The sequence below is a fragment of the Pelobates fuscus genome, chromosome 5, assembly GCF_036172605.1.
Source record: "Pelobates fuscus isolate aPelFus1 chromosome 5, aPelFus1.pri, whole genome shotgun sequence".
Lineage (NCBI taxonomy): Eukaryota > Metazoa > Chordata > Amphibia > Anura > Pelobatidae > Pelobates > Pelobates fuscus.
The window spans coordinates 318,616,236-318,630,011 of record NC_086321.1 but is presented as its reverse complement, the minus strand read 5'-3'; the positions used below and the strand labels follow the sequence as shown (position 1 = coordinate 318,630,011).

The window sequence follows — 13,776 nt, the reverse complement described above, 5'->3', positions numbered from 1 at the left end:
CAAAAACGCTAAAACAGTCATACCTCTCAAGCGTTATGCATCTGGTGGTGGTGTTGCCAGAGGGAAACTCATAAGATGCAGCTATAAGAAAACTCAGATTCTCTTAAAATATGATAATCTCTCTCTAATTTGTGCTTTCATCTTTCAAGTAAATCCATACCCCCAAACAGCAGTGTCCAGTTAAGCAGGAAGTCAATGGGCAGTGTAAAAGGGTGGGCCACTGACGCGCATCATGTAACCAGAATTCCCGAAAGGGACGAACATGCCTAAAAAGGTGGCGTGTCTGCTCAAAGAATTGGAAGTCTAGCTTGGCATGAATGCATGTCAGGCTGCCTGCCAATAATGCATGCTGGCCAACAGCATCCTGAGTTTGGCTTAAATGCATCAAATGATGCGCTCGCTTCATGCTTTCTAAGGACTGTACTCTAGCACTCACATGTCTCCTTACCTTCTTACTAGCAGGCAGAAACTCCTGGTATACAGTCTGAGACAGAGAAAAGGTGGGTGTAGTGAGTGTAGAAGAAAGGAAATATGGTAAAGTGTTAGAGAGACCAAAGTCAGCATTACCTTAACTAATTTCATTTCAGCCATTTCACACAAGCTTTGTTTCCATATATCCCTCTTAAGTTTCCATTCTTAAGCAAGAGTATGTGAAGCGTATTTAGGGTTGCCACCTTTCTTGGAAAAAATACAGGCCTTACTAATTTGCATAACTAATTATGTATGCGTGACATCACATTATGTAACTCACAAGGAGTAGAGAAAATTCAGTGAAATCACCTAAAAACTACTTACACAGTTTGTTCTGCTCTATAGATGGATTGCTCCCAGTATCTCTGTCTCCCAGTGTCCCCATGTCACCCAGTGTCTTCTAGTGTCTTTGTCCCCATGTCTCCCAGTGTCTCCATGTTACTAGGGGACACTGTGAGACATGGGGACACTGGGACTATGTATCACACTCTCCCTATGTATCACGGTGTCTCAGTGCCCCATGTCTCCCAGTGTCCCAATGTCTCTGTGTCCCCATTTCACCCAGTGTCCCCTAGTGTCTGTGTACCCATGTCTCCCAGTGTTCCCATGTCACTAGTGGACACTGAGAGACATGGGGATACTGAGACACTTGGGGATATTGAGACACTTGGGGACACTGGGAGACATGGGGATACAGACACTGGGAGACATGTGGTCACTGAGATACTAGGGACACTGGGAGACATGTGGACACTGAGACACCAGGGACACTGGCAGGGAGACATGGGGACACTGAGACACTTGTGGACATTGTGTCCCTAGTATCTCAGTGTCCCCATGTCTCAGTGTCCCCAAGTGTCTGTATCCCCATGTCTCCCAGCATCCCCTACTATCTCAGTGTCCCCTGGTCTCAGTGTCCCTTAGTGTCTGTGTCCCCATGTCTCAGTGTCCCCAAGTTTTCCAATATGTTTCTGTGTCCCCATGTCTCAGTGTCCCCATGTGTGTCTGTGTCCCTGTGTCCCCAATTGTTTTAGCGTCCCCAGAGGTCTCCCTGTGTCCTCATGTCTCACAGTGTCCCCTAGTGTCTCAGTGTCCCCATGTCTTTCTGCAGTCTTTACCCCATCCCTCACTTACCTGAGTTGTTGGCTGTCTCTGCAGGCTGGGAGCTGCTGTCTGGACTCTGTGCTGTGTAGAGGCTCCCCCGCGGATCAGTGAGTAGAGAGATGCCGGTATATGCTGTAACTTCCTATCCCTGCTTCTCTCCACACACACACAGCGACCCCTACTGCCCGTTGCTGGTATTGCAGAGTAAACTCAGTATACTAAGAAAAATACCGGCATTTGTATTGCCAGTAATACTGCAATATCGGCACTGCCAGACAGGCTCAAATAAATACCACCCAAGTGGCAACCTTAAGAGTAGTGTGTAAAAAAATTGTTTTAAATCAATGGGCCTATTCCATGGGCCTGGGCCTTGAGCTGCAGCTCCATCAGCCCCTATGTTAATCCGGCCCTGCCTTCCTGCCTCCCAGTGCCAGGACTGCCACCAAAACCACTTACACATCTGTAGGGCTCCCGCCTCCCAGTGCCAGGAATGCCACCACAACCACTTACACATCTATAGGGCTCCCAGTGCCCAGACTGCCACCACAACAACTTACACATCTGTAGGTCTCCCAGTGCCAGGATTGCCACCACAACCACTTACACATCTATAGGGCTTCCAGTGCTTGGACTGCCACCACAACCACTTACACATCTATAGGGCTCCCAGTGACAGGAATTAGCTTATTGGTCAAGATTCCTGTCATCATTCACGTAATTTTCCCTCCCTCTCTCTTGCTTTGCCACTTTTCTGAAATCTGAATCACTTCGGAACTTCGTTCGGCACTGTAGCATCCGAATGTGCGAATTTCACGAAATTTGACTGAATATACATTCGCAACGAAACGAATAGCACATGTCTAATAACTTCCCCTAAAAAAGGAAAATCTGTGAATATAATAGACACAAATATCACTTGATTTATGCAATCTAGTTAGAAACATGGGGATAATAGATACAAATTAGTAGCAGTTTATTGAGTTGATACACACATATCCAGTGTCTCAGAAGGCTTTATTGGATATATGCCAATTAGATCTCTGGATGAAACAATAGCTGCTACTAAGTTAAATTACAGGCTGAGAGATTGTGTGGGGAGGTGTAAATATTTGATAGCTGTATCTCTAATATTCCCAAATAAAATATAATAATTGGAAATACAATAATAGGAAAAAAAAAAGCTATAGGCAGCTGTAACTGGATAGTTATTATGTAATTCTTGCTCATACCTCACAAAAAAGGTAGAAAAGTATAAGCTGAAATAGATGGATAATAAGAATAGAATTAGATGCGTAAATAAGTCTAATGAGTCTCCCTCATTAGTACATCTGAAAGATATGAAGAGTAAATAGAATACACAGGGAAGAGGATGAATAAATCCTCTCAAAAAAGATAGTTAATTTAAAATGCAACAAATAATAAGATGGACAAAAATTAAATAGAATTTCCTTCACTAATATATCTAAAATATATAGTGAATAGGTCAAGAACACAGAGATTATCTCCAATGGCTGTCCCTATAACACTCCTCAATAATTCTAAAGTGTCACATAACTAATTCTATAGCATACATAAATAAACTCCACTTACAAAGATTAGTAAAATCTGCAGCTAAGCTACCTAGGTTAAATTACCAGATAGCTAATACCTCAGCTGCCTCAGCCCACTACCTCCCACTAAATAATCAACCTCACAATCTCAAAAAACAATCTCAAAAGAAAATCCCCATATGCACCCTCTTAAAAAAATGAAACAAAATTAAAGGTGCTACAAGGTGCTTGAAGTGCTCAAAGTGAAAGAACAATTAAGAGGCTAAAGGCCTGACGCATGTCTCGGTGACAAAATGCACCTTCGTCAGGGGAGATTTTTTCCCCAACCTTTACATGCTACTTCCTCTGGCACTGCAGCTCCTTCTACCTCAGCTAGTTTAAGTCTGCTTTCCCTAGCACTGCAAATATAGCACTTTTACGTCTGGCCCAAGTATAAATGGAAAGGCAAAGGGCCGAGTATTACAAAAACAAAGCAAAGCAAAGGATTACTTTGAGTCATTCGAAAAATGCCAACTTGCAAACTACCAATTGTGCTGCAACGAAATGAATAGGAGGCAAGTAATGGATCATCCCGCTAGAGCTAGTATGAAGCATCATCTGAAAAGACACTATTACTAAGGGAGGCAGCAGGTTCACTGTTGCTGTATCTGGTTTTGCACAGTCGTCACAACCTACCAAAAGTGATACCCCCTCCAATACTGTGCTGTGTTCAGTGTAGTTAAACACAATTGCATTACAGTAGTAAATCCACCAACCAGCAATCCATTTTCTAGCACAAACACAAGGCAGGGTAAAACCACTACAATGACAGGCATTTTAAAAAAGAGGAGCAACAGTGCCTGCTCCACTGCTAGCATCCATTGACAGAGGTGGGGACATGTTGAGGATAGTGGCAGTCATTAGTAGAGTCAGAGAGGCAGGTTAGACAGTGATAGACTTATCATCCCAGGAAAATTCCCACCATCTTACTCTTCTTGAACAATTTGTTAGACTTCATTTCAGGGCCATGTTTAAACATCAATCTAACAGAGCCACCTGCTTGATTGCTCAGATTTATGGAATGCTTCTACTGTCTAGCATACCCTGTTTTTCTTCATGGCACAATGGTGGCAGCCCATGGTGCTTGGGTATGGTAGTGGAGGAGGACCCACCTTCTGCAAACCATACTTGAATGTTGCAGGAGGATTGATGAGCATTTCCCCCATAATTTTGAGGCACCAGAAAGAGAGAGGAGGGCTTCCCATTTACCATCTATGACAAAAAGTGGAACTATTCTTTAGATAAGGTGCATTTTGTAACAGCAAATGGCAATCCACAGTTTATCTTCCCACCACTCTGTTGATGTTGACTCCCCACTGGGCAGAATCTTTGGGCCACAGTAAGGCCAGGCAATATTGTAGTAATTTTTGCATGTTATCACAGTCATAGGCACCATTGTATCTGCTGATAGAATTTCTTCCCTGAATTTGTTCTGCCGCCCCTAAAGAGAAAAGCATTTTGGCTGCAGTGATTTGGAAGACGTGCAGAAGTCTATAACATAACAATCACCAAATGAAGATCCTGCTGATTTAGTAACGTGTTTAATAAGTACATGTATACAATGCTGCACAAAAGCTGTTCAGTTTATAAACAATAACAATTATAATAATAGGCTGAGAACTTAAAAACTAGACTGGATTTCAGAATGTGCTGCTGATTCTGGTGATAACTAGAACTGGTTTGCCGTTGACCAGTAATTTTTGCTTTGGGATTCACTGACTTCACACACACCAGAGTTTTAATGGAAGTAGGGCCCACAAATGCATCATAGACCTTAGAGCATGGTAATAAAATGTTCTTCCCACAGACAGCTGTCCTGCAATGAACTAAAGGGTCAATAACAGATTACCTAATATGCTATGGGGATGTGCAGTTAGTTCCCTATTAAAGCAAAAAAAAAAATAACAGCAATGGCCAGTAGATGCCTGCATGGACCCCCATGGACCCCCAGGATCTAATACTGCACTTCCAGATAAATAACCAGAGGATGTGCTCTCCTGGGTTACCCCTACATCTAACACAGTCCAAGGAAATCAAGAAAGCAGGTTAATTAAAAAACAAGGGGTACAAGGATCACAACTGTTGTATGTCTCATGAGGCACAAGTAGTTTAACCTAGGGGTGATGGTGAGCAGGAAATCCATACTATGGGTAATGGGGCAAAGAGCATATTTATAGCATTCTGGTTGTTAAGCGAGGCACAGATTAGATAGAGATTTGTATATACAGTGCCAAAGTTACCTTTGTTAAAGAGTCACTGTAGTCACTTTAACTGCTTTAGTGGTTATAATGTAAAGAGTCCCCTGGCACTATCCTGCCATTCAAAGTAAAATAACTTTAATGTGTTAGTTGTACATAAGTCCATTCCCTCTGTGCTGCTCCAGCTAATAAAGCCTGAGCACAATGGATGGCTGTAATTGGTTGAAACTATCAGCTGACCACTTTTAGCCTATCACAGCGTTAATTGCTGGTATGAATTGAAGCTATGTCTTAGCCATACCTCCAGCAGAGGCCATGTTGTAGGTGGCCAGGGACCCATATATATTGTTAAAGTGCAAATGGACGGACAGTGCCTGGGGACTCCAGGAGCTATAACCAATTAAATGAGATGAACTGACTATATTGCCTACAGTGTCCCTTTAAGCAATTATGATGCCCAGCCAGGCCAAGGAAAATGTGTGTGCTTTATTGACCACTTACATGGTATCCATCATTTCAGGACAGCAGCAGCATATCACAAAACTAAAATCAGGCAGCTTGGTTGCACGATTGCAATGCATGGCCTGTAGCTTCAGCTCCAATAGCCCCTATGTTAATCTGACTGTGCAGCTCTATATAGACTATCCTTAATAAATTAATACTTTAATAATCAACATGCGCCCATTAATATGGATATTTCTTATAATCCCAAAGAATATAAGGACTCTGGATAGCTGTTAATGTTAAGACAGAATAGGTGGCAATGACAGAATTGTTTTATTGCATATTGTAGCGTGCACTTAACTTGTTTATATATCTACATGAGATTTTTTTTTTCCTGAATGTGTGCATAAGTTCACTGCTGTCCCTCCTTCTCTACCTTCTCTTTCATTCTGAGTTTTTCTCTGTAGAACAAATAATCACTTCCCTGGCACAGAGCTTGTTACAGCCTGAATCTCTCCAGTGTTTGGACTTCTGGTATCCTAGACACAAGCCCTCATGGCTGGGGGTACGAAACCATACGAGATGCTTAAATATACTGCCCCATGGCAGGTGCTTTGCAGTGGCTTGGAAAGGAGAGAGCAGGTGAGTTAACAAGGGCGCTAAGCTGTATTTAAGTTGCATACATGTTTATATATTTTTGAGATTATAATATTCGTCTTGTGCTTGGTGCTGTGCTGCAAGGAATATTAAATCTCTATTTATATTGAGCACGTTACTGAGCAGAGAATTACTGTCTAGGTCTTGAAAAGTTTACTTGTTTTTTTACTCTATGGAAATAGCTGTCAGTGTGACTGTTACTGTATTGAAATGGATTTCTTTTTTTCAATATTGTGGGCTGTGAGCCTGGTGCATTGCTGCTTGTGCAACAATGTCTAAACCTAGAACCTCAAATCTGGGGTTGAGTCAGGAATAACATTAAATGAAAAGGAATTGGGAACAATTGTAGATAACAAACCAGGCAACAGTATGTTATGCCAGTCTGCTATTGCAGTGTCTAGCAAAGTGTAGTTATTTACAAAAAGTGGTATTGATTAATGTGATCAAAATATAAGTTTGCCTTTTTTAAATCACCGGCACCAATTTAAATAAGGATATTGCAGAACTAGAAAAATGCAGAGGCGAGCTACGAAATTAAAGAGACACTATAGGCGCCCAGACCACTTCAGCTCATTGAAGAGGTCTGGGTGCAGTGCACCTGTCCCCCTTAGTCCTGTAATGTATAACATTGCAATTTTTTAGAAACTGCAACGATTACATTGCAGGACTAAGACTGCCCCTAGTGTCTGTCAGACAGCTACTAGAGGCACTTCCTGGTGGTTAAGCAAATTTTGGTTGTCTAACTGATGCTAAACGTACTCATGTTCTGCGTCAGTTAACTCCCAATAGGAAAGCATTAAAGCTTTTCTATGAGGAGGGCCTAATGTGCTCGTGGTGCTAGTCATGCATGCGCCTCAGCCACCCCATCAGATGATATCAGGAGACGGAACATCGACCCAATGCCGAGGAAAACCAACGCTTGAATCAGGTAAGTGTTGCAAGGGTTTTTTAACCTTTGCAGTGCAGGAGGGGGATGCGTGTGTGGGGGGACTAGAGGGAACTATAGTGTAATGAATACAACGTTGCCTTCCTTACATGACAGCATCCATAAGGGGGATGGAAAACATTAGCTATGAGGAAAGGCTAGAAAATTATTTATTTGTATTCTTTAGAAAAAAGGTGTCTCAGAGGAGATGTGATAGCACTATACAAATATATATAGCATGATTACAAAGTTCTAGGTGTTAACCTGTTCATTAGCAGGAATATACAACAGACAAAGGGTCACCCATTGAGACTGGAAGAAAGGGGTTTATTGACAGCAGAGGAAAGGGTGCTTTACAGTCAGAACCAAAACAATGAAGAATTTGTCTTGTCAAGTTCTGTAATATATATATATTTTTTAAAGGCTTGGTTGTGTTGAAGCTCAGTCTTACTGTGTGCCTGTTGCTCTGTTTAATTGATCTGTCTTTGTTCAGGGCAGTGTGCTTGGTGCTGTATAGGAACTGCTGTCTACAGTTTGTTACACTTTTAGCAGTATGATTGGTGCTGTGTGGAACAGGGAAATTATAGTATCCGGACGTTCCATTACTCACAGGTTGGACTTAATAAAATAAAACGTCTTATTGATGCATGTTGAGAGTGTATGGGCATACTATAATGTCACTGTGCTAAAGTCGTGACAGTATGCTTACTGCTGTGTAAAAGTGTTGCTTTTGAAATGCAATACTGTATACTAGAAGTATGACTGAAAAGGCAGTTTATAAAATAACTGAAATGTGAAACCTCACTATCTCAAATGTTACCCTATCTACAATTATATTATTAAAGCAAAGATCAGATATGATTTCAAAATTATAGATCATATTATTCTTCATGTATATTGCATTTTCTTTAATTTTACTTTCTGTTTCAGTATTCCTTATTTTTGCCATTTCACGGATAAATTACTAAGACACAACTTTTGGATATGCAGTTTTCTAGATTTGATTTACTTGCTGCACATCTGAATTATAACACTCATTTCATAGCATAATGTTATCACAGTCAAAGAGGTATTTACTAAAGTGAGAATTCAAAGAGAATTTAAAATTTAAAGGATCACTATAGTGTCAGGAAAACAAACTTGTTTTCCTTACACTATATCATCTAGAATGCTGAACGTTGTCTATCTGTGCATTAAAGGCTTATATATGTAAGTTTACTGGTATAGCAATATTCAAAATACTGTGGACAGCCACTCCAATCATTCTCAGCGAGTCAAAGCATGAATTTGGGTAATTTGAATTGCACTCAGTATCTCCAGTGTGCAGAAAGGTTAGAAGGTTCAATGCTCTGAGAATATGTTTATAGAACACTTTAGAACTATTATTAGCTGAGCTATAATGGCACTCATAGTACAGTGTCATTACATTGACATTGTCATAAGCCTCATCATTTAGAAATGTCCTTTTTAACGGCAACATTTTAAAAATACGTTGATTTAGAATATTTTACCTTTCTCTGAAGCTGCTATGTTTACATCTGAAGGGTTAAAACTTGGGGGACCTGGCACCCAGACCACTTAATTGAGCTGAAGTGGTCTGGGTGACTGTAGTGTCCCATTAAGACCAGACAATCCAAACTGAAAACATAGTTGCTTGCTCAGCTCTAGTGTTCTTTATTCTATCTTGTTTGCACAACATGTTAAACAACATTTATTACTTAGCAAGTTCCAACCATCTCTTGATTATCTTAGCTGCAGCATTTATTCAGAGTTTCAGACACGTTTGCCTAGCTTCATTTTTCCATCTCAAAAAATGTGTAGAATTATCAAACTTCACTGTTTTGTCATGTAACATGTCTTGCCTGCTCTTGCTGTTGTGGCATTGCAAGCTAGCCTGTATCTTTTCTTGCATAGCATAAAAAAAAAAATATTTATATATATATATATAGTTTAATTTTTCCGGGTTTATAGAGAATTTTTTAACCTTAGCTATTTTGACTTCAAATTGGAAATTCACTTTGAAATCTCACTTTAGCAAATAACTCGGTGTCACAGTCCTTACTCACAGTTGTTTTATATCATTGTTTCTATACTTGCTGTATACTCACTAACATTCCATTGACATGATACCATTTATGGTTTTGCAATGCTATTTATTTACAACGCCTTGCCCAGCCACCAAGCACACTTAATAAGCCACAATCTGCACCTTAGACCAAATTACTACTCACTCTTGACTTTAGATCCCTCCTCTCCCCTGGGTGTGGCACCCTAATGTTCCTCGGACTTTGCCTGCCAGCCCTAATCTAACACATCTTCTAAAGTCAAAGTAGACGAGGGGCACAAGCTGGGCATTGCATTGTACCAGGACGTTAAGGTCAGTAATTAATTTTGGGTGCTTAAAAAAAGAACAAGAGAGGGTTAGGGGATACCTATTAAGGGCAGCAACTCCACAGTAATACAGGCTGATAAAGGGGGAGGAATGAGGGGGGGGGGAGGGGGGGGAGTGACAATATGGTTAGGCTAAAACAGGATAAAATTAAAGAAGTGCAGGGGTAAGTAAGAAGAAAATCATTAGTCATCCAAATGTGTTGTTTAACACCATTGGCAGTTAAATGGACTTGCATTAGCTATTTCATGCAAAATTGTTCTCACTTCGGTCTGGCATCACCAATTTGGTCGCATGTTAACAGATATGCTTTACTTAGAAATACATTGTTTTAATGTTATTCTCTTTATATCACAAAAACTAACAAAAAATATTCAAATTCACTCCATATTTGGGATTTATTCACTAAACTAGCAATTGTGGAGAATATCAAGAATTTTTTTTGCTATTGCTCCAAATTAAAAAAAATTTGGCCTCAAATATGTAATTCTCTCACCAGCACTGTACAATTAGGTGTAAAGTAAATATTAAGACGCATGTGAATATACTCTATATTGTATAATTAAATTTGTCGCAGCTTGTTTTTAAACGATTCACGTGCATACAGTCAGTGTTTGTTGTTTTTTAAAGGACTGGTAGAGAGAGAGTCCGAGAACCATCTGCAAAACTTGGCTTATCAGTTGCACACAGAAGTATTGGACCATTCTCAATCCCCTCCCCACCCTATGGCTCCTACTGAGGGAAACCGTAATTGAACAATGCATCAGTTGCTGATCAGTTTCCTCCCTAAACATGCAGAGTTATTCACTAGTGAGAATTCACTGTGAATTCAAAGTGAATTTCAAATTTAAGGCCCAAGTAGCCAAACTGGAAGCATCCATGACTTAAATAATGTTTCCAATTCTGCTATTTTTACCTTAAATTTGAATTCTCTCTTTAGTAAATAAATCTGATAGACACATATAGAATCTTTAGATCTACCAACTAAGCAATTTGGGTTTTTTTCAGATGCAAATGTCTCTAGTAGTGTACTATTTTTTGGAATAGATTGGAGTTGTATCATATTGTATATTGACAATATAGACATCAATTTACTTCTTTACTAGCGATAGCAGTAAAAAGGTGTTCCAAAAATAATTTTGCATCAGGTATCCCATAATAATCAAAAGAGGCAAATGGATATTTTTTAGATTTTGCATAAAGCATAAAGAAACAATGTATTATTGACTGAATTTACAATCATATTAGTATTATTTAAGCAATATGAATTAATAATTGACTTGCAATTTTTGATCAGAGGAGCCAAGTTTAGTTGAATAACATTAAAGTATTAAAGTAGATATATTACATTAGTTAAATTGTATATATACATATATTTTTGTATCAGCCCATGACTATTTGCTGATAAGAGAATAAAATCCAGAATATTATTTTATTGGGTTAAATGGAGTACTAAGATACATAGAGCACGCGGAAAGGTAAAATATTCTAAATCAACATATTTTTAAAATGTTGCCGTTAAAAAGGACATTTCTAAATGATGAGGCTTATGACAATGTCAATGTAATGACACTGTACTATGAGTGCAATTATAGCTCAGCTAATAATAGTTCTAAAGTGTTCTATAAACATATTCTCATAGCATTGAACCTTCTAACCTTTCTGCACACTGGAGATACTGAGTGCAATTCAAATTACCCAAATTCATGCTTTGATTCGCTGAGAATGATTGGAGTGGCTGTCCACAGTATTTTGAATATTGCTATACCAGTAAACTTACATATATAAGCCTTTAATGCACAGATAGACAACGTTCAGCATTCTAGATGTTCTGGACTACATTATTCATGATACTTTGCCAGTATTATGGCTGTAAGAGCATTATGGGTTATGTAGTTCACAACATTTGGAGTGCCGAAGGTTGCCCATCCCTGCTCTAACTCCATGAACCTTCTAAACATAACCTAAGTACTCTCTAACCACAACAAAGACTTATTAACGTTGGGCCGTTGCAGCACTGCTCAAATGAATTTATGTTTCAAACGTATTTTAACTAATCTCTTTTTTCCTGAATCCTTTTTGAATTCAGTGTTTATATTTTCCATGCATAGGTTACCCTGTACTAGGAACAAAAGATATTACTAACTAAGCTTGATTGGTGGTTATCAGTATGATAAGATTACAAGGGAGATCTGCTTAAGTGTGATGAGTAATGACTTTGAATTTATCCTAAAATTATTTCAAATACAAAAAAACTGGAAGCCAATTACCTTAAAACATATTATAAGATTTTTTTTTTTTTTAAAGGGGAATGTAATTATTTTTTTAAGTGTTGACTTGTAGTCATCATATATATGCGGTATTAGTGAAATTAGTATAATACACTTAAAGGAAGGAACCTTTTTGAACACAGCTCAGAAATTGCAGTTTTTGCAAAATGTCCAGAATTCCTATATATACAGATTTTTATAAACAATATTATCTTTGAAAGAGCAAATAGTTTACTCTTCCTTTAACGTGGATATTAATGATAAAGCTACAGAAGTAGTTTGCTATAAAAGCAAGATGGCTTCTTCAGCTGTCTTTGCAAATTGTATTTATATATGACAAGATGCTTTTGGATTCACCCTTGACTCATTAAGATTATGCATAATAGCACCACTAGCTTCCCGAAATGCTATTGAATAATTCTTACAGTCACCTATAACACAGAGTGTGGCACTTTTTTATACTAACAATACTGTTTTATAATACTAATAATAGCACAAGACAATTCAGTAGAATGTTAATATACACCTGTTGCAACATTTTATTTATTTGTCACTACCATAATGTTGCTGCATATCTCCTCTCAGTAGACCTTTCCATCCACTAAACTTTACTCTGTTAGTTATTTGAATGGAACTAGCTAAACCTGCAAACTTTTTTTGTAATGATCAGTACTGTTACAATTTCTACTACATTCAGCAGTTTTTATGTAAATCACTTTTATTATTCCATACATGCTGAGCCCCTTGAAATTCATCTCTGAGCAAGATTGTGTGTTAACAAACCCTAGAATAAATATCAAATTTGACTCATTTTCAGCAAATATCAATTTTACCAGTCTTGAGGCAAACTCTTTTTTTCTCCATCGTTACTTTATTTTGCAAACAACTGCGGTGATAGCATTGCCACTAGAGGTGCAGTGGCAAAGGAATGCAGCAGATGTTGGTAACATATACCTGAAACTGTCCCCGATAGGAGCCGCGATCTTCATTCTTAAACTTCTGAAGCTTCAGTCCCCAAAAGTACAACACTACTGTCTATGGAGTAAATACCGAATGAACCTCCATATATCAAGCGCAACACAATTCATGATTCCCATAGGGGTTACTGACAAAACTTGACAGTGGAAGCTCTGCCTTTTTGTCAAGTTTTGTCAATCACAGGCTTTACTATAACACAAAGCTGTCCTTACTTTTACTTATGATAACTTTTGACTGCATTAGAATTTCAATGAAATTCCAAAGCAGTCAATATGAGCATTTCATAAATATTATTTTTTTCTGAAATGCTCATCAATATTTTTTGGTGATGGGGCCTCTTTACTAATACCACATAGTGTTCTGTATTTCTGTGGGTGCACAATTTTAATGCAGTGGAGTGAAGGGTAATTTGTAAATGATCCGGTAAACAAACTCATACTGGAACCGTTGCAAAGCCACTGCCGCAGAGACGTATTAGGAATGGGAGATGGATTACTGTAGGATCTGGTAGACTTAGAGTTGTGGATAAAAGGCATATTGCACAGCCTGTTGCTCTACATAATTCATTTTCAGCACTTTCAGAGTGTAATGGTGCTATGGAGACAGGCTCAGGCACCAAGTGTAGTGGTGTTATGAGACAGGCTTAGGCACTGAGTGTTGTGGTGTTATGGAGACAAGCTCAGGCACCGAATGTAGTGGTATTGTGGAGACAGGCTCAGGCACTGAGTGTAGTGTTGTTGTGGAGACAGAC

The 13,776-nt window shown here is 38.9% G+C and overlaps 1 protein-coding gene across 2 annotated transcripts in view; it reads left to right on the top strand.

Moving 5' to 3' along the window:
* The window catches only part of MISP (mitotic spindle positioning), a 63,883-nt gene that overhangs the window by 26,821 nt on the left and 23,286 nt on the right, over positions 1-13,776 (top strand). The window contains exon 2 of one of the 2 annotated variants that reach the window (XM_063455575.1): positions 6,274-6,448. In XM_063455575.1, the coding sequence (XP_063311645.1) occupies positions 6,362-6,448 (87 nt within the window). In that variant the 5' untranslated portion in view covers positions 6,274-6,361. Of the gene's footprint in view, positions 1-6,273; positions 6,449-9,712; positions 9,766-13,776 lie in introns of those variants that run through there. The other variant, XM_063455576.1, reaches the window with a different exon arrangement.